At 42.0% G+C, this 27,199-nt stretch overlaps 1 protein-coding gene across 4 annotated transcripts in view; it reads right to left on the minus strand.

Annotated features, from left to right (window-relative positions):
* MEIS1 (Meis homeobox 1) overlaps positions 1–27,199 on the minus strand; it is a 144,895-nt gene that overhangs the window by 90,715 nt on the left and 26,981 nt on the right. For all 4 annotated transcript variants that reach the window (XM_068976446.1, XM_068976367.1, XM_068976276.1 and 1 more), the window contains one exon: positions 24,851–24,962. In XM_068976446.1, coding sequence (XP_068832547.1) covers positions 24,851–24,962 — 112 coding nt within the window. The remainder of the gene's footprint in view (positions 1–24,850; positions 24,963–27,199) is intronic.

Raw genomic sequence — 27,199 nt, forward strand, 5'->3', positions numbered from 1 at the left:
GTAATCTTCTGACCAAATAGTTGAAAACAAAAAACTCTAGGAAGAATTAACTTTAGGAATCCCAAGATTGGCAGGTGAGCAGCAAAGAGAAACTTACATTAGGGATCGCAACACCTCTGTCTCCTATACCTCCCCACCTTTAATGTTGTGTATTAGGGCAGATGTTACACTAACAAGATTTTGCTAGAAATTTCACTAACTGCCTTCAGATTAAAGTTTCTATTACGGTATGCTGAGGCAGATGTATTCAGTTTGTTAACAGCAGATTAAATCTAAGATGACAAACACATGCTGACAGTGTCAGCTGATCTATATAAATAGAGAAAAAAAGTCATCAGTATTTGAAAAAGAAAAAAAAAAATTTCCCAAGAGCTCACTGTATCTCAGACTGATTCACACTATTCTCAGATGAATGCATTTTGTCAGACAGAAGGAAAAAAGAGAAAATCTTCCCCAAACCTTGTAAGACACCCTCAAACATGATTTAACTAAAACAATATTTCACTTGACATAAGATATTAATCCATCTGCCCCAGTCATTTCCTAACTCATATCCTCCCTCAACACAGAAAATGTATACCGGGTCAGGGAGAGCAGAATGCAAACATTTAAATAGGTAAATCACTTAGAAATTTCAGAAATAGCCAAATGAAGCAGTTATGTATTTCACATCTAATCACAAAGCTGTATGCATTTGGGCCTTTTCAGCTTTATCTGTATGAAAAAATTCAAAACTATGACACAATCTTGTACCCAGGTATTCTGAAAACTCAGATATCAGGGATAATCTATACTTTTCGATTGTCCTTACCAATGCTAAGTCCTACATTCAGAATTTCTCTTCACTGACCACGAAATTACATGGAATTTACTGACCTTCGGTAAATTTCAATCTATATGTAAAATGTTCATTGAAGTTCTTCATTCTATGTAGGTTTGTACACAGAGTTTCAACTTGGTTCTTAGAATCTCAGTATTTCAGAACTGAAGGAAAACACTTCAGTTATCTAACCCAGCTCTCTCTCTCTCTTTTTTTATTTACAGAAGAAATTCCATCCTAGTGAGGCTGAGTGAGTCCAGAGCAGAGCACAGAGCCCAGAGCACAGAGCTCACAAATTGTTCAGTGGGGATGGCACCTGAGGACTGCCACAGCAAGGACCCTAGTCTTCCCAGCCTGTCCTACATCCACACAGGAAAATACCTAAAAGTTCCCAGTGTGAAGAGCACGTAGACAAACATTTAAAATAGCAACTGATTACAAGGAGTTGATCTTCATATAGAGTCAAGTATTATCCTGATGTTTCATCATTTGTTTTCATACTAAGTGGTTCAGTGTTTTGATGAGGGAATGTAGGTATCACTAATGTATTCAAATCCCAGAGATATACAGTTCCTTAAATAGTCTTTCTATACTGAAGAGGAATATATAGCATCGTTACACATGTGTGTGTTAATCTATGTACACAGAGCAAGTATTGCCAAATGTTAACAACTGTTGAAAGGGAATGGTGCGTTATGGGTATTTACTATGCTATTCATTCTGGCTTTTGGTACATATGACAATATTCTTAATATAAAGTCAGAAAGAATGTTAACAAATAACATGTGGGGAAAAATCTCAAAACAATGAGCCACAAGTCTTGCCCTGTATTTTCCATTTTCTATGTGACATCCCCAGCTTTGGAGTCAGGGTCCCTGAAACTTGCCACTGAACTGTGCTACAACAGAATAGAGTCAGCATCACACATATAAGAAACTCCTCTCTTTAAAAGGAAGTTCCCTGGTAGTCCAGTGGTTAAGAATCCACCTGCCAATGCAGGGGACACAGGTTTGATCTCTGGTCCAGGAAGATTCCACATGCTGTGGAGCAGCGAAGCCTGCGCACCATAGCTCTGCCATGAGAGAAGCCACCGCAATAAGAAGCCTGTGCAGCATAGCGAAGAGTCGCCTCTGCTCTCCACAACTGAGAAAGCCCTCATGCCGCAATGAAGGCCTCAACCAGCTATAAAAGTAAACAATTTTTTAAAAAAAGAACAGGATCATGTTGGTTGTTAGGAAACCACCTCTATTCTCTTGACAAGGGATGGGTTTGCAACTAATAGAGAAAGACAAATACTATGATATCACTTAGAGGCAGAATTTTAAAATAATACAAATGAATCTAGATACAAAACAGATCCACAGACATAGAAAATACAAACCTATAGTTACCAAAGGAGAAAGACGGGGGTAGGGAAGGGATAAATCAGGAGTCTGAGAGTAACTGACACTAACTACTATACAGAAAATATATAAGCAACAAGGACCTACTGTATAGCACAAGGAACTATATTCAATATCTTATAATTGAAAATGGAATTAATCTTGGAAAAAAAATTATATATATACACATATATCAGCTTCCCTGATGGCTTAAGCTGTAAAGAATCCTGCAGTGCAGGAGACACAGAGACGTGGGTTCAATCCCTGGGTTGGGGAGATCCCCTGGAGGAGGGTATGGTAACCCACTCCAGCATTCTTGCTGGGAAAATCTCATGGACAGAGGAGCCTGGTGGGCTATGGTCCATGGGGTCACAGAGTTGGACACTCCTGAAGCAACTGGACACACACACACACACACACACACACGTAGGTAAGTATGTCTGAATCACTTTGCTGTACACTTGAAACTAATACAAGATTGTGTATCAACTGCATTTCAGTTAAAAATTTTAAAAAAATTTCAAGGATCTTAGTGTGTCATGAGAAAGTGGATTGAAAAAAATTAAAATAGTCACCGTGGGAAACAGCCTCTCTGGTCTCATCATATCTAGGCTACAGCATGGTACATACACAGAAGAGCAAGAAGAGACGATTAAAACGAGGTGCGGGAGATGGAGAGTGGGCAGCCGACACCACCAGTTATTTTGTAGGCAAAAGAAGCAGTAAAGCTGATTTGCTATAAACAAATAAAGACCTGCCTGTAAATCTGGTTTGGCCTCCCTGCAACTTCCCAGCACAAGGTGGAATCAAGATTGCTGGGAGAAATATCAATAACCTCAGATATGCAGATGACACCACCGTTATGGCAGAAAGTGAAGAAGAACTAAAAAGCCTCTTGATGAAAGTGAAAGAGGAGAGTGAAAAAGTTGGCTTAAAGCTCAACATTCAGAAAACGAAGATCATAGCATCTGGTCCCATCACTTCATGGGAAATAGATGAGGAAACAATGGAAACAGTGTCAGACTTTATTTTTTTGGGCTCCAAAAATCACTGCAGATGGTGACTGCAGCCATAAAATTAAAAGATGTTTACTCCTTGGAAGGAAAGTTATGACCAACCTAGATAGCACATTAAAAAGCAGAGATGTTACTTTGCCAACAAAGATCCGTCTAGTCAAGGCTATGGCTTTTCCAGTGGTCATGTATGGATGTGAGAGTTGGACTATAAAGAAAGCTGAGTGCCGAAGAATTGATGCTTTTGAACTGTGGTGTTGGAGAAGACTCTTGAGAGTCCCTTGGACTGAAAGGAGATCCAACCAGTCCATCCTGAAGGAGACCAGTCCTTGGTGTTCATTGGAAGGACTGATGCTGAGGCTGAAACTCCAATACTTTGGCCACCTCATCCGAAGAGTTGACTCATTGGAAAAGACCCTGATGCTGGGAGGGATTGGGGGCAGGAGGAGAAGGGGATGACTGAGGATGAGATGGCTGGATGGCATCACCAACTCCATGCACATGAGTTTGGGTGAACTCTGGGAGTTGGTGATGGACAGGGAGGCCTGTTGTGCTGTGATTCATGGGGTCACAAAGAGTTGGACACGACTGAGTGAGTGAATTGAACTGAACTGAACTTCCCAGAATCACAATTTCCTATTCAGTATTAATAGGCAAGGGATGCTTTGCACCTTATTTTACCAACTGCAATTACTATAAAGCTAGTCCTCAAGCTCTATATAACATTTGGTGAAATTTATCTATAATGCAAAGGATTATCTTCTTGTATTTTAAACTTCACTGATAACAAGACATTCTGAAATTCAAAGGCCTGATACTGCCCAATAGCTTCATCAAAGACCAAAGATTAATGTCACAACGTGAGACTAGAGATGCTAGAAGAAATTGTGTTATTGGGCAAATACATTCCCCATTCTAACAGGACTCCAGGGAGGAAGTTTCAGCCAGGTCTTCAGAGAGCTCTGAATCTACCTCAACTGAACCACCAACAAGAGGTACGCCATGCAACATGTCATCCTGACTGCCCACAGCAAACCTCACTTTTTTCAGACACCTCAATATGTGGTGTAGAAATAGTACTTCCCTTCCCTGAGTCGCTCAGTCATGTCCGACTCTTTGTGACCCCCATGGACTGTAGCCCACCAGGCTCCTCCCTCCATGGGATTCTCCAGGCAAGAGTACTGGAGTGGGTTGCCATTTCCTTCTCCAGGGGATCTTCCCAACTCAGGGATCGAACCCGGGTCTCCCGCATTCCAGGCAGATGCTTTAACCTCTGAGCCACCAGGGAAGCTCACTAGCTGGGTTTAAAAGAATCCAGTGGGCTGAAAGTCTGAGGTGAGAAAGGTATCATCTGCAATCTAAATCTCTTCTTCCTCATTCACTTCCCCCTCATCACCTCCAAAAGTAAAAGTGACAGATTTATGACAAGGCATTTGAGAGTGATGAACAATAGAAGGGATTCTCATATAGGTGGCAATTTCAGTGGCCTACCAAGTGTAGAGGGCTCCCTGTCCTGACACCAAGGGCAAACAAACGCTTTGTGCTGTAAAGTAAAGACACACTTGGGAATAGTACTCGAGTCTCCATCCCCTATTATGTCATCACTCAAACTCAGAAATCAGCGCCAGTATTAACCAGATCATGATGATGATAGCAGCTAATACAGACATAATGTTTACTATGTGCCAGGCACTGTTCTCAGTTCTATATATCAACTTGTTTAATCTTACCAACAACCCAATAAGTAGATGTTAATATCACCCACATGTTGTACGTGTTTAGGCTACTCTTCTACCCAAAGAAGATAAAGTCATTTTTTCCATGAGAAGAGACCACTATTCTTCGGGTCTAATGACATACTGAACCCCCCTCATGGCTGAAAGTTAATCAGCAGCATCAACCAATACTTTGGCCACCTGATGTGAAGAACTGATTCATTGGAAAAGACCCTGATGTTGGGAAAGACTGAAAGCGGGAGGAGAAGGGGATGACAGAGGGTGAGATGGCTGGACAGCATCACCGACTTGATGGACCTGAATTTGAGTAAGCTCTGGGAGTTAGCTGGTGATGGACAAGGAAGCCTGGCGTGCTGCGGTTCATGGGGTCGCAAAGAGTCAGACACGACTGAGCAACTGAACTGAACTGATCAACCAAGTTGGATGAATGTGTTAGTAACTCCTAAGTGGACAGCATCAAGAAATATGCTTGTCCCAGATATTTCTTAACTCAGAAGTGAGGGGAGGGACTTCACTGATGGTCCAGTGGATGAGAATCTGCCTTGCAATGCAGGGGATGCAGGTTTGATCCTGGTCTGGGATCTAAGACCCCCATATGCCTTGGGGCAACTAAAAGCCTGCACACTGCAAGTACTGAAGCCTGCACACTCCAGTGCCTGTGCTCCACGACTAGAGAATCCATGCGCCACAACAAAAGATCTCATATGACACAGCAAAGATGCCTTGCGCCACAACTAAGGCCTGATGCAGCCAAATAAACAAAAAATTAATAAATAAATATTTAAAAGAAAAAAGTGAGGGGAGAAACAAACACTGGACTGTAAATTCCCTGAAGGCAGGAATGGTCTTATTCATCTTTGTTGTCTCGGGATTTAGCACAGTGTCTAGTACTCTGTGAATGAATGAATGAGTGAGTGAGTGAATAACGAATGAAATAGTGTCTGATCACTTCCTGCTAAAGATCCTCCCTAATTTTATTCTCTCTTCTCTCTTCTCAATGAGAGATATGATGAATACATTTCAGAAATACATGGACCAAGAAGATATCAGTTATTAGGTTACTTCTTAACTTGGTACAAAAGAAAGGTGTCGGAGTTGAAAACCTGGTAGATTCTGGTTCTGGTATTTCCCACCTACAGCCTGTGAGAGGCAATTCTCATCTATAAAATGGAGATGTGGAGATTTTATAAGATTACTATAGCATTAGTGGTCAAGACTCACAAACTGAGATAGGTAGACACATTTCATAAATTGAAAATCAGAAAAAAAAATGCTCTTTGTTAGATTTTTCCTTCCCATGATCCCACATTGTGTGTGTGTGTCAGTTGCTTAGTTGTGTCCGACTCTTTGCAATCTCATAGACTGCAGCCCACCAGGCCCCTCTGTCCATGGGATTCTCCAGGCAAGAACACTGGAGTGGGTTGCCGTTTCCTACTTACCCCAAAAGGAACTATAGAAAGAAAGTGAAGTCGCTCAGCTGTGTCCGACTCTTTTCGACCCCGTGGACTGTAGCCTACCAGGCTCCTCCATCCATGGGATTTTCCAGGCAAGAGTACTGAAGTGGGTTGCCATTTCCTTCTCCAATTCCACATTATATGTGACCCATAATAGGTTTTCAACAAACATTTGTTAAATAATGGAGGATCAGAACAAAAGAGACACCTGTTTCTGATCCTCTAAATCCCAATTTATAAGACTTTCTCCAAGGGGCTCAAAATCATCAGGGCTGACCTCAGCAGATGGGATGAAGTTCAGGCAAAGTTACCCTTTATTTCTTGAGGTTACAGTTGGAAAAGTTGCATTCAAGTGCACACTGAGATCAACAATGTTGTCAGCATTTGGGAGAAGAAAGAGTGATGACAGGACAGAGGAGACTCCAGGTACCAGATCTGAAAAGCAAGCCCATGGGCCCCAATTCTTGCACCTCTTTTCTCTGCTCCCCACACCAGCACCCCAGGTCACAAGCCAAGAAATGGCAGCGTCATTGCTGTTACTCTGCCCCTCTGAAATAGGAACCAGGATTAGCTCTGGCTGGCTGAAGCTCAACCCAGATAAGTCCAGAGCGATGCTGATAGGCAGCGGGAAGGAATTTGAGGAAGTGACAAGAAATGCCACGTCACCCACCATAAAGAAAGCTTTCCCACAAAGTGGCCTGGGAGGCAGCTACAAAGCCAACTGGTGCTCAGAAAAATGCAGATAAACACAGAAGTCTTTCCTAGAAGCAGGACAGAAAGCCAGCCACATACAATTCATGTCCTTGCCACATCCTTCAGCAACTACGAGGAAGGATGTAGAAAGCTCCCCTCATGCAGCCCAGAGGAGGCTGAACAGAGAGTCCCTGAGCCCTCCTGCTGCCAGAGGCCAGGATCCCCCAGGCACACACTCACCTCTGCCCATTTCTAATGTGTCAACCAGAGAATCACCAGTAATCCTAAAGGAGTGTGGGTGTGTTTACAGAGATTTTAGGTTATAGTCTTTCTGTCACAGGGAAGGGTTTGTGGCCATGTCAGAAATAAACTTCCTAATTTCATCCACCAGGTAATAGACATCAGAATAATCCTCAATGGCATCTGTCAGTGCAAAGATTTCCACTGTTCTTCACTAAAGTTTCATGGAGAAGTGGAAGTCAGCAAGCAGTGATTCTCCCAAGAAATTCACAAGGAAAGAGATAGGGCCTAGCAAGAGGACTAGCAAGGGAACTCTTCTGCTCTACCACTGCTGTTTATTTTGTTTCTTTCTTTCTTTCTTTCTTTTAAGACAGCACAAAATTCCCCACTGGTTATCTATGGCATGACCTTTTTTCATTATATTTTAAAATTTCATTCAAAGGACCTCTTCTCCCAAAAGTGTATCCAAAACTTACTGGAGATATCATCACAAGGAAATCTGTACTTTGATAGATGGAATATAAGGTCAAATATTTACAATATATTTAGAATAATATCTTCTGTTGTTAAATAATACCAGTGACTACTTACAAAGATATGGTTTTTCCAGTAGTCATGTATGGATGTGAGAGTTGGACTATAAAGAAAGCTGAGTGTCAAAGAATTGATCTTTTGAACTGTGGTATTGGAGAAGACTCTTGAGAGTCCCTTGGACTGCAAGGAGATCCAACCAGTCTATCCTGAAGGAAATCAGTCCTGAATATTCATTGGAAGGACTGACGCTGAAGCTGAAACTCCAATACTTTGGCCATCTGATGCGAAGAACTGACTCATTGGAAAAGACCCTGACGCTGGGAAAGATTGAAGGTGGGAGGAGAAGGGGACGACAGAGGATGAGACGGTTGGATGGCATCACTGACTCAATAGACATGAATTTGAGCAAGCTCCGGGAGTTGGTGATAGACAGGGAGGCCTGTCGTGCTGCAGCCCATGGGGTTGCAGAGTCGGACATGACTGAGTGACTGAACTGAACTCACTACTTACAAGGCCATGGTGGATCAGTCCCCTAGGCCTAAGTGTCTCTGCAAGTATTCTAAGTGTCTCTGCAAGAAACTCTGGCTAAGGTTCTGCCATCTTAAACTGTCCCACAACTTCTATCTAGAAAGAAATTTGACTCACTGGTATCTCAGAGATTTCATAAGGGCCACAGTTGTCAGTAGACAGTCTTTCATCTGGGTAGCTGGGAAAATAGTTCAGTGCAATGTATTTTTGCTCAGGATTCTTTGAGAACACACCAAATAGGAAATGATTAGAATTACATTTACTTACTCTCACATATTAGCATTAAATTATTAGTTGTATTAGTGGCTTACATTTACATTAAACTTGCAAATTATATAGACCCTTATTTCCATTCTACAAGCATCTCCATTTTTTCCCTGCATGCATATCTAATCATTCGCTTACCTCTTATCACTCCGGGAACCCACAGTTCTTAATTCCATGGATTTCCACAGGGCAAGAATCTAGGCCACCGTTTATACACAGAAATCAATTCAGCCATCACTACAGTATGCATCAAAACAACATTTTAAGAGCAAAAGTTGCAGCCAGTGGCATTGAGCCAAAGCACCTCTTCTCGAAAGGAAAATGCAGTGGGATTTTTTAAGAGCAAATAGGACAAGTCACCGAGGCTTTATGCCTCACCAAGAAATGGGGAATTCTTAATGGCCCAAAGTGTCTTGATTCAAATCTGGAACTTCATAAGACTTGTGCCTGAAGAAAAGCGCTGATTGCCACATCCCCCAGTGTCCTTTAGTAGTGCCCCATGTCAATATATTCACCAGGCCCATTTTCTCTTTCTTTGCCTCTAGTGAGATTACTAACCAACAATATTTTTATGTTTTTAATTAGAATCTGAAAGACCATTTGGGCACCATATTGTATTTTTACAAGCACTGCATCTCTGAAACACAAGATTATATTAATGTGATGTTTTCCAAAGAAATCATGTTACTAAGTATCATAAATCACAAAAGCATCACTGGCTTCTTCTAAAATTGTAATCTGCAAACTACACCATTCACAAGTTATAACAGTCTATTCAAATATATATTAAAGCCATAAAAAGTTTCCCCTCACCCACATTCTTTTCCCACAGGCCAAATAAAGGTGAATTAAGGAAATTTGGCAAAGGGTATACATGGCTATTGCCATTTCCCACAGCAAACAGGGTATTTTCCTCTGGGAATAAAACATTTTCCTTAAACTACTGTTTATAACCCTTATCAGCTCAACAGCAATAGAGCCATCAAGTCCAATCTCTTATGGAAAAAAGTCAAGGTCAACAAGTACTTGCATTTTTGTTTATCTTTAGCTGCAATTGCTACTGACATTCAATTGGGTAATAAACACAGGTCTGTCAAATGTTCCCAATGAACAGGTGATCCAAAAGCTATCTCAGAACAAGGCCACAGCCAGGTAATCAAACAATCCTGTTATAACAATTATGATTTGAGTACATTTATTTATAGATGCAAACATCAGTCAATTCTGAGCGAACATTGCCATACCACTCCCACCACTGGGTAATAAGAGTGAGGAAGTACAGGAGGGCATTTGTTAGCATTGCTCACCAACAATAATGTGTGCATTCTCACGAGTAGAGTACCGTTCAAAGAAAAGGTTTTCTCCTCTTCTCTCTTCTATTTAAAAGCAATTTTGTGTAGTTCAATACAGCCATGTCCTTTACTCTGTTTGCCACCAAGGTTCCTGAGCCCAGTTGCCTCTCTCTGCCTGAAAACCAATTCTATGGTTCTGTGTGTGTGTCTATTTGGAATTGTTGCATGATTCCTTTAAGCCAGCATGGTTGCTACCTTAGAAAACATTTCGTTTTAACTTGAAAAGGGCTAGGATTTGTTCAGCATCTTTAATTCTACAAAGGCAGAGAAAGATCTGGAATAAATACTTCTTTCCAATCCATCAAGAAACTCACTGATAGCAACAGGAGTTATGCGTTTGGAACTGGGCAGCACACGGCTCCACGCCACATTCAACCTACAGATTAAAAATAGAATCTGTTCCAGATGCAGAGTAAAGCACGTTAAACCGACTGCCTCTGCCTGAAATGTGGAAACTAACCCTAAGGACCACAGCCATGGTCTAGGATGATGATCTGACCCGCAGAACCTGTCTACTGCCTCCGCCTCACTTATGAAAAATAAGGAATATTCTTGGAACCTCAAAGGAATGCTTCCACTCCTTGCTATGTAGCTTTTATTAACATTCCATCATTTAGTGGAGCAATTAATGTTTTCCAAAGCTGATTCCTATCCTATCAAGAACATCAGGACATCTGGAAACAAAGTAATGGGCAATCTTTCTAAAAATACACAAACCTACATCCTGGGAAAGAAAGTGAAAACTAACAGCCAAACAAAATTCTGGACGCCCAAAATGAGGTACACTATTTTAAAGGACAACTTTCAATGTAGACACACTAAGGACCAGGTGACAGATTGGGAGTCAAGGAAATACTGTTTCCGTATTAAAAAACAGTATCCAGGATTCTTCAATGTTCTGGCAAAAAGTGGACGGAATGGAGTTGTATCAGCAAGTGTTAAGAGCATACTATTTTCCAACCTGGAATTGATTAAGTCGTGGGCAGGTAATTTGAAGATTCTACATAAAAAGAAAACTCAGCAGTCTGGGAAGGGGAAAGACAGGATCGGCACCCACTGAGAGCCCATGAACACAGAGGCTTGTGAAACAAAGCATCCATTCCGAGGAAATGCTCATCAATCAGCTGTCAAGCAAAGGCGGAAGTCACCTCATGCTCAGAGCAGTAAACTGACGAAATGAGTCACCAAATTCCCATGATAGCTTGGCTGGCCTCTTCCTTTCCAGGCAGCCCCTGGTCACCATGGAGCCAGAGCCTTCTCCGCGGGAAAGCAGGGCAGCAGAGGGTGGTGGCCAGGCTTCCAGGAGCTGCCCTCAGAAAGGGTGGGAAGAACGTGCAGCCAGGGTGTGGGGGAGAAGCCATAGGCCACAATGACCTTCTCTCAGGGAGGCTCCCCTGAGAAGACAGGGAATGCACTGGAAGGACCTGTGGTCTAGAGAGCAGTGTTCTGAGACCTGGCCTGCTTCCAGCCCTTCTGAGCTCCTCTACCCCTCACCACTCAGTCTGGTCCAGCCTCCTTCTGACTCAACCCACAAGCCCAGTCTTCCTGAATATGAGAAGTACTGGCCCCAACCTTCCCCCCGACGCATCCCTCCTTCACTCAGATCTGCCCAAGACACAACACTAACGTTTTCAGTGGCTCCCCAATTCCCAGCCAACTCCCAACTCCCAAGGCAATGTATATGACCCTTCGCTGCCTGGTCCTGCTGCCTGTTGGCCTCACCTCAGACTTCCCTTTCCCCTGTTCTGTGCTCACACTCCAGCTACAGTGGCACGCTTTCTCTTTCCTTCATGCCACTACACAAACTAATGTCTGTGCCTCGCATGCCCTTCTACTTCTCCATCCACATCAAGTTTCCATCAAGTTTCCATACCAAGCTGCCCCTTGAGGAAGCTGGGTAGGAGACTGGGAATGCAAGTAGATGCTCTTAGGGCTAACTCTGGGGGTGGTGGCAGTGGTTGCCTGGAGTGCTGAGATGGACAAACATCCAACCAAGTCTCATTCAATGAGAAAGGGCACTGTGATGGATTACTGTTGCCTGCCGTGGAAGGCTGTGGAGAGGCAGTCACTGCATCTTTGCCAGTTTCTTAGGTGCCACATCTCTGCTTCCAAATTACACTGAGTCCGCTGAACCGTGAGATTTAACCTGCCTTGTGTGAACTGTCTGCTCCAACACTGGATGCTCGGCGTCTTGATTTCAGGAGTAGCCTCTCTCATTCTCAATTCTCATATCTAGCAATGGGCTGCTACAAGTGGACATTCCATTAATACTCAGTAAGTTGGTGAATGGGACTACTTCTATCTTCACCTTTTCTAGGTTTGGGAGCATTACTGTCATCAGCTTAAAATTCACAATATCAAACAATACCTTTTATTGGCACTAAGAGAATTCTTTTCATGTGAGGAGATGTTCTGAGTACTTGGTAAATCAAATATTCACAACACACAATCCCCTCCAGTTTTACAGGATGAAATCATAAAGACTATGGCCACCATATCTTACCATCCCAGTATCCCAGCTCAGTCCCTCAGCATCTCCATTTTAACCATCACTTATCTGAATCTTGAATTGGGACTTTCCTGGTGGCTCAGATGGTAAAGTGTCTGCCTGCAATGGGGGAGACCCGGGTTCGATCCCTGGGTCAGAAAGATTCCCCTGGGGAAGGAAATGGCAACCCACTCCAGTACTCTTGCCTGGAAAATTCCATGGACGGAGGAGCCTGGTAGGCTACAGTCCATGGGGTCGCAAAGAGTCGGACACAACTGAATCATTTTCTATCTGAATCTCTCCAGATCCATTTACCTCGTTTCAGAGGATAACAACCAGAAGGACAAGAGTATTCTCACCCGTACCCCTGTCCCCAGGTACAGGGAGAAAAGATTGGAGAACGGAGCTGGCTCACCATAAAATGGTCTGAAGAGGGTGACGGAAACTGGGACACTCATGGCATCACAAAACAATCAGCACTGCGGTTCATATGAAGACAAGCTGTCATCTGTTTCAGCCATGGCAATCAGACTTAGCTTAGATACCAAGGAGTTAAAATGTGAATGGGCTGAATATAAATCCAGACATCCAGACAAATAAATCAAATATTGATCAAGCACTTACTCTATTTGCAGCACTGTGCTAGGGAGCTAGCAGAGATGTAAAGGAGTCCTACAGGTGCTGTGAGGATGTCAGCCTATGCCGTCTTCCTGGATTACCTGGGTGAGGATATGTGGGTTCTAATGCCTGTCAAAGAGATTCTTCTAAGCAACATCCAAGGATGCTCTAAATCTCGTAACTAATTAGATTTCACTCTTCATTTTGGCTGCTAGGAAGCTCAGAGCCAATTTAACTGCCTACTTCTAAAAACTGGACATGAGCCTATAATTCATAATGTTCCATACTCTCTTAAGAATGACGTCTTATTTATTTTCTTTTCATTCTAATTTATCTACGTTTTTCGAATCTTATACTATATATTTCTGCTTCCTTCCTTAAATCCTTTCACAGAATGAAAAGGAAAATAGGTAAAAACATTGTATAATTAAGATATATCCTTTTCACCTAAGCTATCAAAGTACAAAAGGGTGTGAAGGTCTTACCTGTCCTGCTGTCACAGGTGTATTGTAAAAGGGAGCACTCAAGGAAAGATTCAAACAAACCAAATAAAATGTTTAGAAAGAGGGAGAACTGATCAAATGCTACAAATCTAGCCACAAGCCTATTGGCAAATACAGTGTTTTCTGTATTGACTCTTCAATTCCTTCTTTCTTAAAAACACACAATTTTGAAGATAATTTTGACTTTCTAGGTAGAGCCTTGTTCCCTTCTTCTCCTGATGTGGGAATAGGTAGGAGAAGTTCTACCTCTTCCATTCTTTGTTAGGAAATAAGATGAGTTTCGTTTAGGTGGGATATGCACGTGGGTTGATATTGGTAAACAGGGAAGGCCAAAGATAATTGTACTAATCAAACAGAATGTTTTAGGTTAAGTAATTACTGAAAATTATCTGCAAGACTGAACTAATCCACAAAGCCAGACACTTGAGCAAAACCCAAGTTATCAACTACACTTCTGGGACCAATCAATGTAAAAGGGAGACAACGCCTACCTCTTTTAAAGGAAAATGCTTGGCATAAATTTACTGTTTGGGTTAGTTTTTGCTAGGCCAACAGCCAAAACCTCCACCACTATCCTTAATTAGTGCTAGCAGTCATGAGGGAGAGAGATAAATTCAGGAGCAGAGCTAAATATCACATCCCAGGGGATGGAATCATGTCTGCTGCTGGGAACAGCACAAGGCATAAAAGCATTCTCCCAGGGGTGGCACAGTTACTCCTGTAATTCATCCTTAACCTCTTACCTTAAGGTCCTTCAAAAGATACCAAAATGCTGCAGCCAGTCCCCAGCCATCTTCTGTTGGAAACCCATTCAGGCCCAGAGGACAGAACTCAAGAGGAGGAGTAGGCAGAACTAGCAACTAGGCCGATGCTGTGATTTAAGGTACATCCCCAAACCCAGTCTACCACCAAGTTCTGAAAGAGCTACCTATAGAATCTTTCCTTGAGTGCCCCAGTCAAAACACCTCTCTGGGGGTGGGAACAGGCAAGACTTTGGTATCTGTTTACATTTTGACAGAGAGGATCATGTGCGATTAGCCACCTGGTACCCAGAAGAAATCAGTCCTGGGGAGATGTAGTGCAGACAGTTTGGAAGCACGAGAGGGGTCGCAATCCTCTTCAACAAATAGTTATCTATCAGTGGTCATGTGCCATAACTAAGCTGGGCACAGGAGAGTTAAAGATGAAGAAGACATAATACCCTGGGGAGGCCGATGCATGAATGTTTCATTTCAATATATGAGAAAGGAGGCACTTACCTGGAGGACCAATGGTTAAGACTAGGGGTGCAGGTTTGATCCCTGCTCGGGGAACTAAGATCTTGCATGTTGCATGGTGTGGCCAAAAATTTATGTTGTTGTTGTTGTTTAGTCGTGTCTAACTCTTTTATGACCCCATGGACTGTAGGCCACCAGGCTCCTCTGTCCATGAGATTTCCCAGGCAAGAATACTCGAGTGGGTTGCCATTTCCTTCTCCAGGGGATCTTCCCGACTCAGGGATTGAACTCATGTCTCTTGCATTGCAGGCAGATTCTTTACCACTGAGCCACCAGGGAAGCCCCCTACACACACACACACACACACACACACACACACACACACACACATACATACTTAGAATACCTAGGAGGATGGACCTGAAAAATATATGTATGTGTGTGTGTGTATTTGTCTGTGTATACATACACACATATGTTTATGAGAAAGGACAAGACACAAGATGCCCTGAGAGCATAAAAGAGGGTCACTTCCTCCAATCTGGGGGTTCACAGAATATTTCCTACAGATGACACCTATTAACATAGAAGTTTTTAACCTGGACTTCCCCAAGGGGATCCATGGATTAGAATTCAGAAGATCTAAGTACTTGGGAGGGAAAAAAATTAATCTTTTACTTTCAGTAAACTTTAACTGGAATGAGTATTTCAAGTACGTATCTGCTGCTAAATCACTTCAGTCGTGTCCGACTCTTTGCGACCCCATAGACGGCAGCCCACCAGGCTCCCCCGTCCCTAGGATTCTCCAGGCAAGTATGTATCTAGGCAGGCACAAATCACAGAACTATTAGTAGGACCTGTGACTTTGTCACCTATGGAAATCATAATAACATATCCCAATATAGTTATTATAAATATCTTAAGACATTGTTTATATTCATCACTATTTCAAGAATGTGGTAGACAATAGAATTATTGCTAGATTTCGTTATTTAATGCATATTAAAACAAAAAACTTACATCGCTATGTTACAATTTGTTTTTTAAAATATTTTGATAACTGGATTTCAATATAGTTTCCCTCATAATCTTATGTATTTCATTTTGTGCATTAATAAAAATATTACTGACAAGGGATCCATTGACTTCTCCAAACTGCCAAAGGGATCTTCTCCCCTTCAAAGTGTCAAGATTCCCTGATGAAGATCAATATGAATCAGCTGATGTGAATAAAGATTGAGAAAGCAATGATGACCCCACTGGTTCAAACAGCAGAGACCCTTGGTGGCCACTTGGGTCAAGTTATCAAGAGGGGACGATGGATCACAGTTGGCCTCACAGGGGCCCAGAGATCCTGAGCTTACATGGCAGTCTGAGGATCAAGGTGGAAGTGTCCCTCAGCCTGTTAGGACAAATCCCATCCACTTTGTGTTTCAGTCAACAGCCTTGGCCACAGAGTTCAGTGTATCTGGGTCACTGGTGTGTTGTGAAATATACACACTCATAGCTTCCTAAGAATATTCAGTATTTAGTGAATATTTCACCTCCATCAGCTTAATGCTCTTGGTAGCACACATGAGCTTCCTGAGGGCAAATACTATGACCTACTCAATTTAATAGCCTCACACAGGGCACCTTCCATACAGTAAGTGCTTAATCTATTTCTAATGACTTGACTGAAATGTATAAATTTACATTTCTCCCCTTAAATACAACTTGCGATCATATTCTGGCTCATCTGCAAGAAGTGATTACAATTTTAAACTCTTTTTAGCTCCTTGGGCTATATTAAATGGATGCTTCCCTAAAATTAACTTCCTCATTGCAGCTTTGCCAAGAATGACACCTTGTAAAGAATCCACTACCAGGGACAATGGATTCTCTCCTGGTTTATTTTCTAGAGTAGAAACTGAAACACATGTTTCAGCTGTGCCAGGCTGTATGTGGTGACCTTAAAATGCCTAGGAGGATGGACTTGAAAAGCAACTTATTGCTTATAGTTTAAAACTCAATGCAGAGACAAGAGGAAAAGGGAAAGTGAATGAGAATAAGAGAAAACAAAGGCCTTATTTGGAAACTGAATTAAATAATTACACACTAACATTTGAGTTTTGAAAGCACAGGTGACCCTTTTATTATTTACGTAAGGCAATAAAATGCATGTTGTTAATACAAATGTGGAATGTATTCTTCTATACGAGATATGTTTTTGAAAAACACTTCATGGTTTTGGGAAGAAAGAAGTAACCATTAACTTCCAGGTCCACTACAACAGAAAGTATCAGGTCCCACTCTAACCGAGAGGCCAGTGTTGTTACAGTCAGAACAGCTTTCTCTAATCTTCAGACGACAAAGTGAAATTGTAAAGAAGACACCTTTCTAAAATGTTTTCATACCTCTGGCTTGCAGGACTTCATGATGAGTTGACATAACATCATCATTCATAGAATTCTTTGCTACTCATTTTTTATTTTAAAATATCACAAGACTCTTGAGAGACCAACGCCATTAATTCTTGGAAAGTCAAAGAATTGGGGTATAATTTCAGAAGTCCTACAAGTCACACTGAAGTTGGTATTTCTTAAGAAACCAACACAACAAAATCAAAATTTCAATTTCAAAGGCAACAAAAGTCCCAGTATCTGCACAGGTGACATAGCAAGTGTCAGCAGCAAAGTCTACATCACATACAGAGTGTTCTGTAACACTGCAAACCAGAGGGAACACAGACTTGTGGTTTTAAGGCCATACTTAACAAGTATCACACTTCTTAAATTTCAAAAACTAGAGTACAAAATTTGATAAGCTATCCAGACCTTTAGTTCACACATAAATAAAAATGAGCAATCAACAGAAAATATACGAAATGAGCCTGTTGACTAATGTCCTGTCTTTTCCAATCGAGGGTCAGACCCATTCAAATCCAATCACACGAGGATGGACTCTGTAAAGGTCAATCAAAGGCAGGCTGAAACTCCAACTGTCTCGCTGACCTTCAGAGCTTGTGACAAATTGCTATCAGTCAATGTCAACTAATGACAGGAGCTCTTTGGCTAATCAATTGTTCTAAAAATGATCAAGAAAACTACTCACAGGACAGCTCATTTTCACATCAATGCCTCTGAAGTATGAAAAGCTCATTTTTTGAGTTTTTAATAAGCTCATAAGTAAAGCAGTTACTTGGTAACAGAGGTCACCTTACAGAAAAAGACAGAACCTTTGTCTGCCTTTTACATATTCTTTTATTACCATATTATAGTAAAAATACGCCATGGATATGCCACAGGGCTACATAATAAAGTAGGTAACACTTCATCCACTTTGCAACACACAGTTTTGTGTTAGAGGGAAATCGATCTGGGAGTAAATAATTTCAAATGAATTTTTCAGTTAAGATGAAAAACAATGACCATGTTCACTAGGGATGTGCCCCTGGTATTAGTGAGAACATGCACTTTCTGTGAAAACACTCATGGACAAGTTCATGCCCCTAAATAAACAGTTATGCCTTTTAGATTATGCAGTTATTTTTCTTTGTTTAAAGACAACCTGCTTTCATGATGCTTGAAGCCAAGCAAATGGAGAATGGAAACAGTTACTCACATTTGATGAGTCAATAAAAAGTAGGGTGATTAGAGTACAGGGTGTTCTTGGGAAAAAACAATTATCTGTCCATACATCTAATTCAACATATTTGATAAGTTCGTAATATGGAACTTTTTGATAACATGCATTTGCAGAGTATAATAACTTCCCCTTTCTTTTTTTACACCTGACTTTTCCCATCAGGAAATCATTCTCCTGTTTTGCCTGCCACTGAACGAAAAGACCACACTTGAATTTGCAATCAACATTAAATGTAACTGAAGCATGACACAGGGCAGCAGTGGCCCAAGGGCTATGGCCTGTGATCACAATTATATTCTACTTTTCTCACCAAAGTGTATTTTGCAAAATGCATTCTAGTGCTATTGAAATAGAAGACATTCTGGGAGATGAACAAGGCTTAAGAAGTAAGCGTGAACAAATATAAGATCATTTAAGTCACCTGGACCAACAGACAAAAAAAAAGTCTACTTTTTAGACATTTTTCTTTCTTTTCAGGGTGCTTAGATTATTATAAATATTTTTTTTAAATAAATTGGGATAAAAAAAGACAGAAAATAAAACTGTTTCAAAACAAGCAGTATTTACTTTGTGTCTTCATCTGAAAAACTGCAGATTACAGATTATATCCTGAACCTGAGTTGCTACAGTAGTTTTTCAAATTAAAAAATCTTCTGTGGCCTCAACTACTCTCAAGTTGTCCATAGGAAAGAAATAAAGGAGGGAGGGCAATACTTGAGCCAAGCCATAATTGGAAGTATGTGAAAAATGAAGTGTCAGTTTGGTCAATAAAGGGCAAAGGTCAAGGGGAACTGCAGCCCAAACTCTGTGCGAAATTGCTCATTAAGACATCCAATCAGAGAGCTCCTTCCCACCTACCCCATTATTCATCAGACAGCTGACTGTTTCAAATGCCCGGGTTTGGGCTGTTATTACTTTTCTTCTTCATGTAAAAAGGCGAGCGGGTATATAAATCGTTGCTTAGTCATCTGGAACAAAATGTGGCCCTTCCCTACCTCCCTCTCTCCATGCACTCGCCGCCCCCCCCCCGCCACCGCCCTGCTCTCACCCAGCTCTGCCTGCTGGCTTCACAGGTCTGAAATGACTGCCTCCAAATTCCCTTCAATAATAAATGGAACTGCCTTCTGCCTATAGGTTGCCGGAACGCCTACAAAAGCTGGTGTGCAGGGGGGAGGGGCAGCGGGAGGCACTGGCAACTACTGACACATTATTGTAAAGAAATAGCAGTGCTTCTCAATGGTTCCTCTTTAAAGAAACATCCTGATTTTGCATTTTTTTGTGGGAGCAAAGATACCATTGTTGATCTGAGCCCTGACCCCCAAAGAAGTTCATAAGCGGGTTTTAGAAAAATTCTAGAGACCAGCAAAGTTCTTTAGGGTTGAAATGTTTCACGTGAAATTTCAATGTAGAAATCAGACTTTTTCTTTCTCCTTACAAAAGAGGAAAATGAGATGAGCTTGAAGTGGGAAATGTTCTGCGAGAGAAATGTCCTTACTTGTTTTCTGGGCTCCTCTTCTCAATTCAATAAATCTTTGAATGAGTGCAATGGTGGAGGCTCTTCATACATAATACAAATTAATCATATCAATCATCCTGCTCTGCTGTAAAGAGCTCAATCATCCTTCTACTTAGCACACAAAACTGGATTCTCAGTCCCCAGCAGAGTAGAACCTCCCTGAAGCTAACACTGATTCTGTTTGATTCACAGCTTCATCACCCGATTACAGACAAGAGGACCAGGCCCAGTGCAGGCACTAGGAGGCAGAGTCCTTGAATTGATAACAGAGAGAATGGCCCTCGCAGGATCTGTTTTCCCATTTCTAGGCAACATCCCAGGATCACGCCAAATAGTGGCTTGGGCTCTGGAGTCAGACTGCATGGGTTCAAGTCCTTGCTGTACCACCAACCAGGATGTGACTGTGGGTAAGTCTCTCAGCCTCTCTGGACCTCAGTGACCTTCTCCACAACACGAGTGATGAAATACCTACACTGACTGACAGCCCATAGTGGGTTATTTTATTATTTCATTGCTATCATGTATTCATCTCTCTTAACTTTCAACCCAAAAAGGAGACTTGCCCAAACTCAAAACGTGTAAGCACAGCTAAGGCTGCTTATGAGCTACAGAGTGGCTCTGCAAGCCCTGGGGTAGCGGTGGGGGTTTGCTGTGCTGTGGTTAGTCACTCAGTCATGTCTGATTTTGTGTGACCCCATGGACTGTAGACCACCAGACTTTTCAGTCCATGGGGATTCTTGAGGCAAGAATACTGGGGTGGGTTGCCATGCCCTCCTCCAGGGGATCTTCCCAGCTCAGGGATCAAACCCGGATCTCCTGCATTGCAAGAGGATTCTTTACCATCTGAGCCACCAGGGGAGCCCCAGGGCGAGGGGAGCAGTGGGAAAAAAATCCATGAAGAGAGCATCAGATTTGCTTGGTGTTCTTCCCGTCCAAACCACACGCTTACTACAGTCGACCCTGATTACGATCAGTAGGGCAGCTGCACCCAGTAGGATAAAAAAAACACATGAAGGAGCCCAGGATCTGCCAACGTGCACCTCATCGTATGTCCTGAAAACACCACATCCTAAAGCAGTTACAAAGGCAAGAGACCAAGATTCTGAGGTGGTGGACAGTGACTCATTTCAAGATTTCTGAGCTCTACTTTTGTCTCTTCTGAAATGGGAAAATAGCAAATCATTGACAGGGCGAGAATAAGAATCCAATCTCATATCTCTGGAAGTGCTTTGAGGAAAGTTAAAAAGTAGACAAAAATCAATGTTGCAGCCACAGCAGCTAAAACCCCCAACCAAATACAGATGTTAGGCCTTCCTTATGAATGCCCATTTAAAGGCGCTTTGCTATTGAAGAATCAATTTCCTGCAAGGGACCATGAGTGTTAATATGAAATGAATGTAGATGCCATAAGAAGAGTTGCCATGATAAATAATTTGAGTTGGGGGAGAGAGATATTATATAAATCATGCATGCATGTTCATTCACTTCAGACATGTCCGACTCTTTGCAACCCCAAGGACTGTAGCCCACCAGGCTCCTCTGTCCATAGGGATTCTCCAGGCAAGAACACTGAAGTGGGTTGCCATTTCCTCCTCCAGGGGAATCTTCCTGACCCAGGGATTGAACCCATGTTTCCTGCATTGCAGGTGGATTCTTTACCTCTGAGTAAATCATGAATAAACACTAAATCCCCCAAAAAGAAGAATATCGCTGGCATTTTCTTGGTTATATACCTCATGTGTATTCTCTTCAGAATGATCAGCATTGGATTCTGTACATTATTGTTTATGCTTAGGTAAAAATGTAGACTAAAACTCCTCTATCAACCACAACAGTCACTCATTTGTCTAATTATCAGGGTCTCAAAATTCCTCAAACTGCTGAAACTCTTTACTAGGAATTGTTAATGTATTTTGAAATCTGTCTGAATATTATGATTTCCTGGATGACTGATTTTCTTTTCTTTACTTTCAAAGTCCGAAAGAACAAGGCTCGGTGAGAGTCTGTCAAATGCCTACCTTGCACTGCAGACAAGGTTGTTTAACAGAAGACCAAAGCCTGGAGGACTTCTTTCTCTTTTTTTGTACCTTGGGTGCGATAATAAAGTGGCAAACATTGAAAACGAATAAGGGGAAAAGAAATGCAGTACAAATAATATAGTAGAGAAAGTTTTAAAATATGTATTACTCCCGTCTGTGGGGGAAACACCTCTCTAGATATGTTCTTGACAGATTGAGTTATTTCTGTCTATTGGGTATGTATAAAGACATATTTATGGATTTATAAATCTTTTGAAGAGGGCTGTTATTTACCCAGTTGACTAAAATGGACTCAAACTGTGTAAATAACTATTTAGGACATGCACTACGGGCCAAATGCTGGCACGGCTTACACATCCATGCCTGCCAGAAAAGGCAGACAGGAGAACATGGGAAAGCCACGGTGCACAGCTAATCCGAAGGCTGCACAAAGATCCAGCTTCACAGGTCCCAAGGATGAAAAAAAAAAAAAGAGCCGAGAAGGGTCGTGGTTGGCATGGAAATGCACAGAAGTTGTTGAAGCAACACTTCCAGGCATCATTCTGCATTTAGCAGGGAATAAATCGCACTGCCCAGGAGAGCCTGTGGGGAGGGGCAGGGGGCACACAAGGTGTGACTCCTACCACCTCTGTGGTCCAGCTGGTGGGGGGAGTCAAGGGGGGAGGTGTGATCAGCACCAAAAGCCTTCCCATGATGACCGTGGAAATAAGTGACTTTACTTCTCTGCTAGAAAGAGGGCATGATGAGAAGAGTCTTAAAAAAATAATCAGGAAACTGACATTTCAGGTCTGACACTGCACCATAGCTTCAGCAAGCTGCCCAGCTCATCCAACCTCCTGTTCCATCTACTGCCCAGGATTGCACGATTGTTTTCCACAGGTTCCATTCGAATGAGACAATTTATGTGAAAACGCATTAGAAGGAAAAATGAGCTGGTGGGTTTTAAATGAAAAAACAGAAAGAGAAACGATGTGAATGGAAAACTCCAGTAATGTGAAGGGTATATGGCTTACAATCACATTCATCATTAAAGTGGCCTTTGGAGAACACTCATTGAAGGACAAATGAACCCGAGAAATTCCTGATTCCTTGTTCTGATGCGTCAAAGGGGAAGACTGGGATGGGGTACTTGCCCTCTGAAAATCTTTGTTATCTGAGGATCTTTCTGTTTTAAATTCAAATACATTGTAGCAGTTTACGTCCTTTAAACAGCTAAACTAGGGGCCTGCTGGGTGATATATTCTTTTTAAAAAAGCAAGACATGAAAAAAAGGAAAAGAAAGAAACAAACAAAACACTAGGCTATGACCCCATGTAGCAACTTTGGAGCACAGCAGAAAGAATTGAGATTCCATTTACACCTTTCGAAAATTCATGGTGCAAGCTGAATTCTGAAAGTAGGACTTTCTATGGAAATGTTGACCTCACCTTAACTACAGCACTGTGAACAGTTGACACCATAATGTATACATACCCACACTTGAAAGGAAAGAGGCCCTGTGGATTTATGCTGCATATAATTCTGCAGTAAAAGGCAGAGGTCAGAGGTTACCTGTTTCTGTCTCAGCTCTGAACAAGTTTACTATTCCAGGCTCCATTTTTTACTAGACTTAGAGTTGTGATGATGTCAGCAACTTCTCTCTGAACAATAAAATATCTCAAATGCTTACAATTCTATGCGTAGACGTTATTCCCAGTCCAAATAGCATACACGTACCCGCCTCCCAAGAAAGGACTTTCCTGTTTCTGTTATTCCCTTCTCTAGGGGAATCTTCTTGACCCAGGACTTCTGCATGGGAGGCGGATGCTTTACCATCTGAACCACCAGAGAAAGTTCCACGTTGTCAAACTAATGGTGTTCAATTCATTGCAGACGTTGCAGTTCTAATTGCATAGCCCGGTTTGTTAGAAAACAAAATTCTTTTGTTGGGTAACAACACTCCAGTGAAACATGATCATAAAAGCTGATTTTAAAAGTATGTACCTACTGTGGGCTCAGAGTCAACCTCAATAAAGTCATCTTTTTATATTCAGGGAGAGAATACTCTTTTAAACTTTGGTTGCATGAATTGAACACAAAATCCACTGCAGTAGGTCTCATCAAAAGCAGTACAAGACATTTAAATCCTCGTTCACCTTATTGCTGAAGCTGAACTTTATGTTTAAACTTTATCTCCCACCAGTGACAGTCAGACATGCACATCCGCGGGCACCAAAGTACACACAGGTATGTGCACCCCAAGAACCACAGTGACGGAATTGATCTGGTTGCTTTCCATCTCATCCTGACTCCCTCTAGTCTGACTTTGCCATGAAGTCAAGCACTGAAGAGATCCAAATAAGTAAATCTGGAAAAATGGCTTCAACCCAGTGAAGAGAAAAGCCCAACATGGTTCCTGAAAAGCCCACTGCCTCCTAAGCATCTTAAGACATCATTCAATTGGAATCCTAGAGGATGCTTCTTCACGATCTCTCGAAAAGCCTCTAACGGAAAGTAATAATAAACTTATTTTATTTCTATAGCAGGGTACTCGTGGCATGCTATTTTCACACATTCAAACGTCTAATCAGCTTCTTTCATCTCAATTCACTGACCCTGTTTTGTAAAGGTGGCCAGGTGACAAGCAGCTAGGTAGCTTGAATGGCAGAGAAAGAAGGGCATCGGGGTGGGGGTGGGGGATAAGATAAGATGAGCCAGTTCTCATATTATACAGGGTTTACATTCTAGGAAAAATTGTACAAAGAGTCATTCACGAGACATTTCTAATTTTTCAACCCTGGAAAATGACACAAGTAGCGAGAGAATCAAGAGCAGCTCTCCTACCTTGCTCACTGCTGTTATCCCCACTGTGTGACGTGTGGCCCCCACTGGAAGGGCCTGGGGTTCCTCCTGAGCGGGTAGATGCCGTGTCATCATGGTCTCTGTTCCAAGAGGGCTGTGGGGGCACAAAGCAGACATCTGAATAGAGTGGTGTGTTGACGGTGGAGAGCTGGGATGGACAACTCCACCATCTTCCCCGTCCCCCTTCACCAATGGTGCCAGCTCAGAGCTCCACTGGTGCATCTAAACTTTGCCAGCCTCTGCTTCGAAGCTAAAATAATATCTACCGATAGGTAAGCATAAGCAACTGCGTGCTTTATTACTAAGGAAAGCAAGATCATTCCAGGCAAAGAAGGGGAGGAGGAAACGTTGTTCTTCATGCTGACTGTATTTTTGACATCCACCAACCCCCTGGCACAACAGTCTGCTACTCTAAAAATGCAAAATGAGAGTGGTGGTCTGCAGCACTGCGCTGAGCAGAAGCCTCTGATTCATCCTAGAAGACAAACATGGCAGAGCTTTTAAGACCTCACAATTAGGCCAGGGTCCATAATAGCTAGTATGTGTCAGCTGTTTGCCGGATGGTACATGGCAAATGGACCAGGCACAGGGACAAAAAAGAAATGAGAATAACAATAGGTTCACATGGACTGTGTACACTCAGCCCCATGCCGAGCCTTCTTGTACTATTGAGGGGAAAACAGATGTTGCTTCTTATCACTGGGTGCATTTGAAAGTAACATTAAGATAGGAAAAAAACTGGCTGTAAATTAAATTCTTGGGGCAAACAATCATGGTGACTCTTCTCCCAAATCTCCCTTTATCACCCAGAAAAGATTTTAATTAGCTTTCAGTGCTAGCTTTCAAAAAAACAGCCTTGTGAGTCACTGGTCATCCTGCATAGTAGGAATGATGCAAAGTAGAAAGCAGATTCTTGGCTAGGAAGGGATATTTGTCTCCAAGATTATCAGCGGGGCAGCATGATGATCTTGTATGTAAAATATGTCTACGTCGTTTCGGTCACTGAATGTCACGGCTCATGACTATGTAGTAGTTAAAGTTACTGACCCTCCCAACACTTTAAATATACCTAGCAAAACCAAAAGGCTCCTTGCTCATTTCTTAAAAAGTAATTCCATATCCCAGAGGAAATGAGAAGAACTGAGCAGGGCAAAATGTTTCAGACACCCAGGGAGAGAAAAGTAAAGATTCCCATCTAAGAGGCATGATATACCAGAGTTGAAGGAAGAGGTTCACTGTTCCTGAAAGGGATGCTTGCCTGCCACCTACTCGATCATCTTGGCCAGAAGATTATGGCAGTCCAAAACATGAAATAAAGTCACAGAAAGATGCGCACCTACTTGTATGTTTGGTTCAACCATGTATGCATATTCTAAAACACCAAGTGCTAACTGATCTGCTGATTCTGTGATTGAAAGACATGTGAACTGTGAAAGAAACGCTTCTGACAAACACACATTCTGTAGCATGCCAGAAGAATGCTGTAAGCCGTAATCTGGAACACATGCTCAGAATGCAAACAGTTAATGCATAAATTTTCAGTTTGTACAACTGCAGCTCTAAAAGGGGGACTTGTTTATTCAGAGCGCTGCAGAAAGAATGGTACAGCACCCAGGGGACAGACAATGCCAGGCACAAAACCCCGGTGTCTCAACATGTAAAAGGATGTTTTCCTATGTGCTACAAATCCCACTTGAAAATATAATTAGAAGGAGAAAATGGCAAACTATTGCATTAACTGTAATTGAACAAAAGACCAGCAAGGCATGTGGGAGGCTGCAGAAACCCGTGGGAGTTTCAGGATGCGTGAGATCCTGCGAGTGACATCTCCTGGGCACTCTCATTTTATTTATGTTGTCCCTCACTACTATTGTGGACTGGTGATCTGACTTGTAATTAATAGAAAAGCTAGTGATAACAAGCTGGAATACAGAGCAACAGACTAACCTCATCAGAAGCATGTTTGTTAATCTGATTAAGACTGGGACTCCAGAAAGGTGACTTCAAACCCAAGAATGATTCCGTGTTACACAGGAAACTGTCCTCCTCTATGCTACAACAGACCTGATATATTCACTATCTTTTAATGAGCTCCACTGATTTATTCAACTCCGCTCTGCTCCCTCCCCCACTTTTCTACTGTGCAGGATGTAGATTAATTCAATGCTTAATTGTTTAGTAAATTCAATTTTCCACACTCTATTCTGCATAGCTTTAGCTAAGGTTCTTAAATCTTCAGCAGTGAGCCCTGAGCCCAGTGTTTGTGATCTGTGCCTACCTTTTTTCATCACCATTTTTCTTCATCCACCACTTAATTCACCATGAAAAGAT

This window comes from Capricornis sumatraensis, chromosome 1 (genome assembly GCF_032405125.1).
Source record: "Capricornis sumatraensis isolate serow.1 chromosome 1, serow.2, whole genome shotgun sequence".
NCBI classification, from domain to species: Eukaryota; Metazoa; Chordata; class Mammalia; order Artiodactyla; family Bovidae; genus Capricornis; species Capricornis sumatraensis.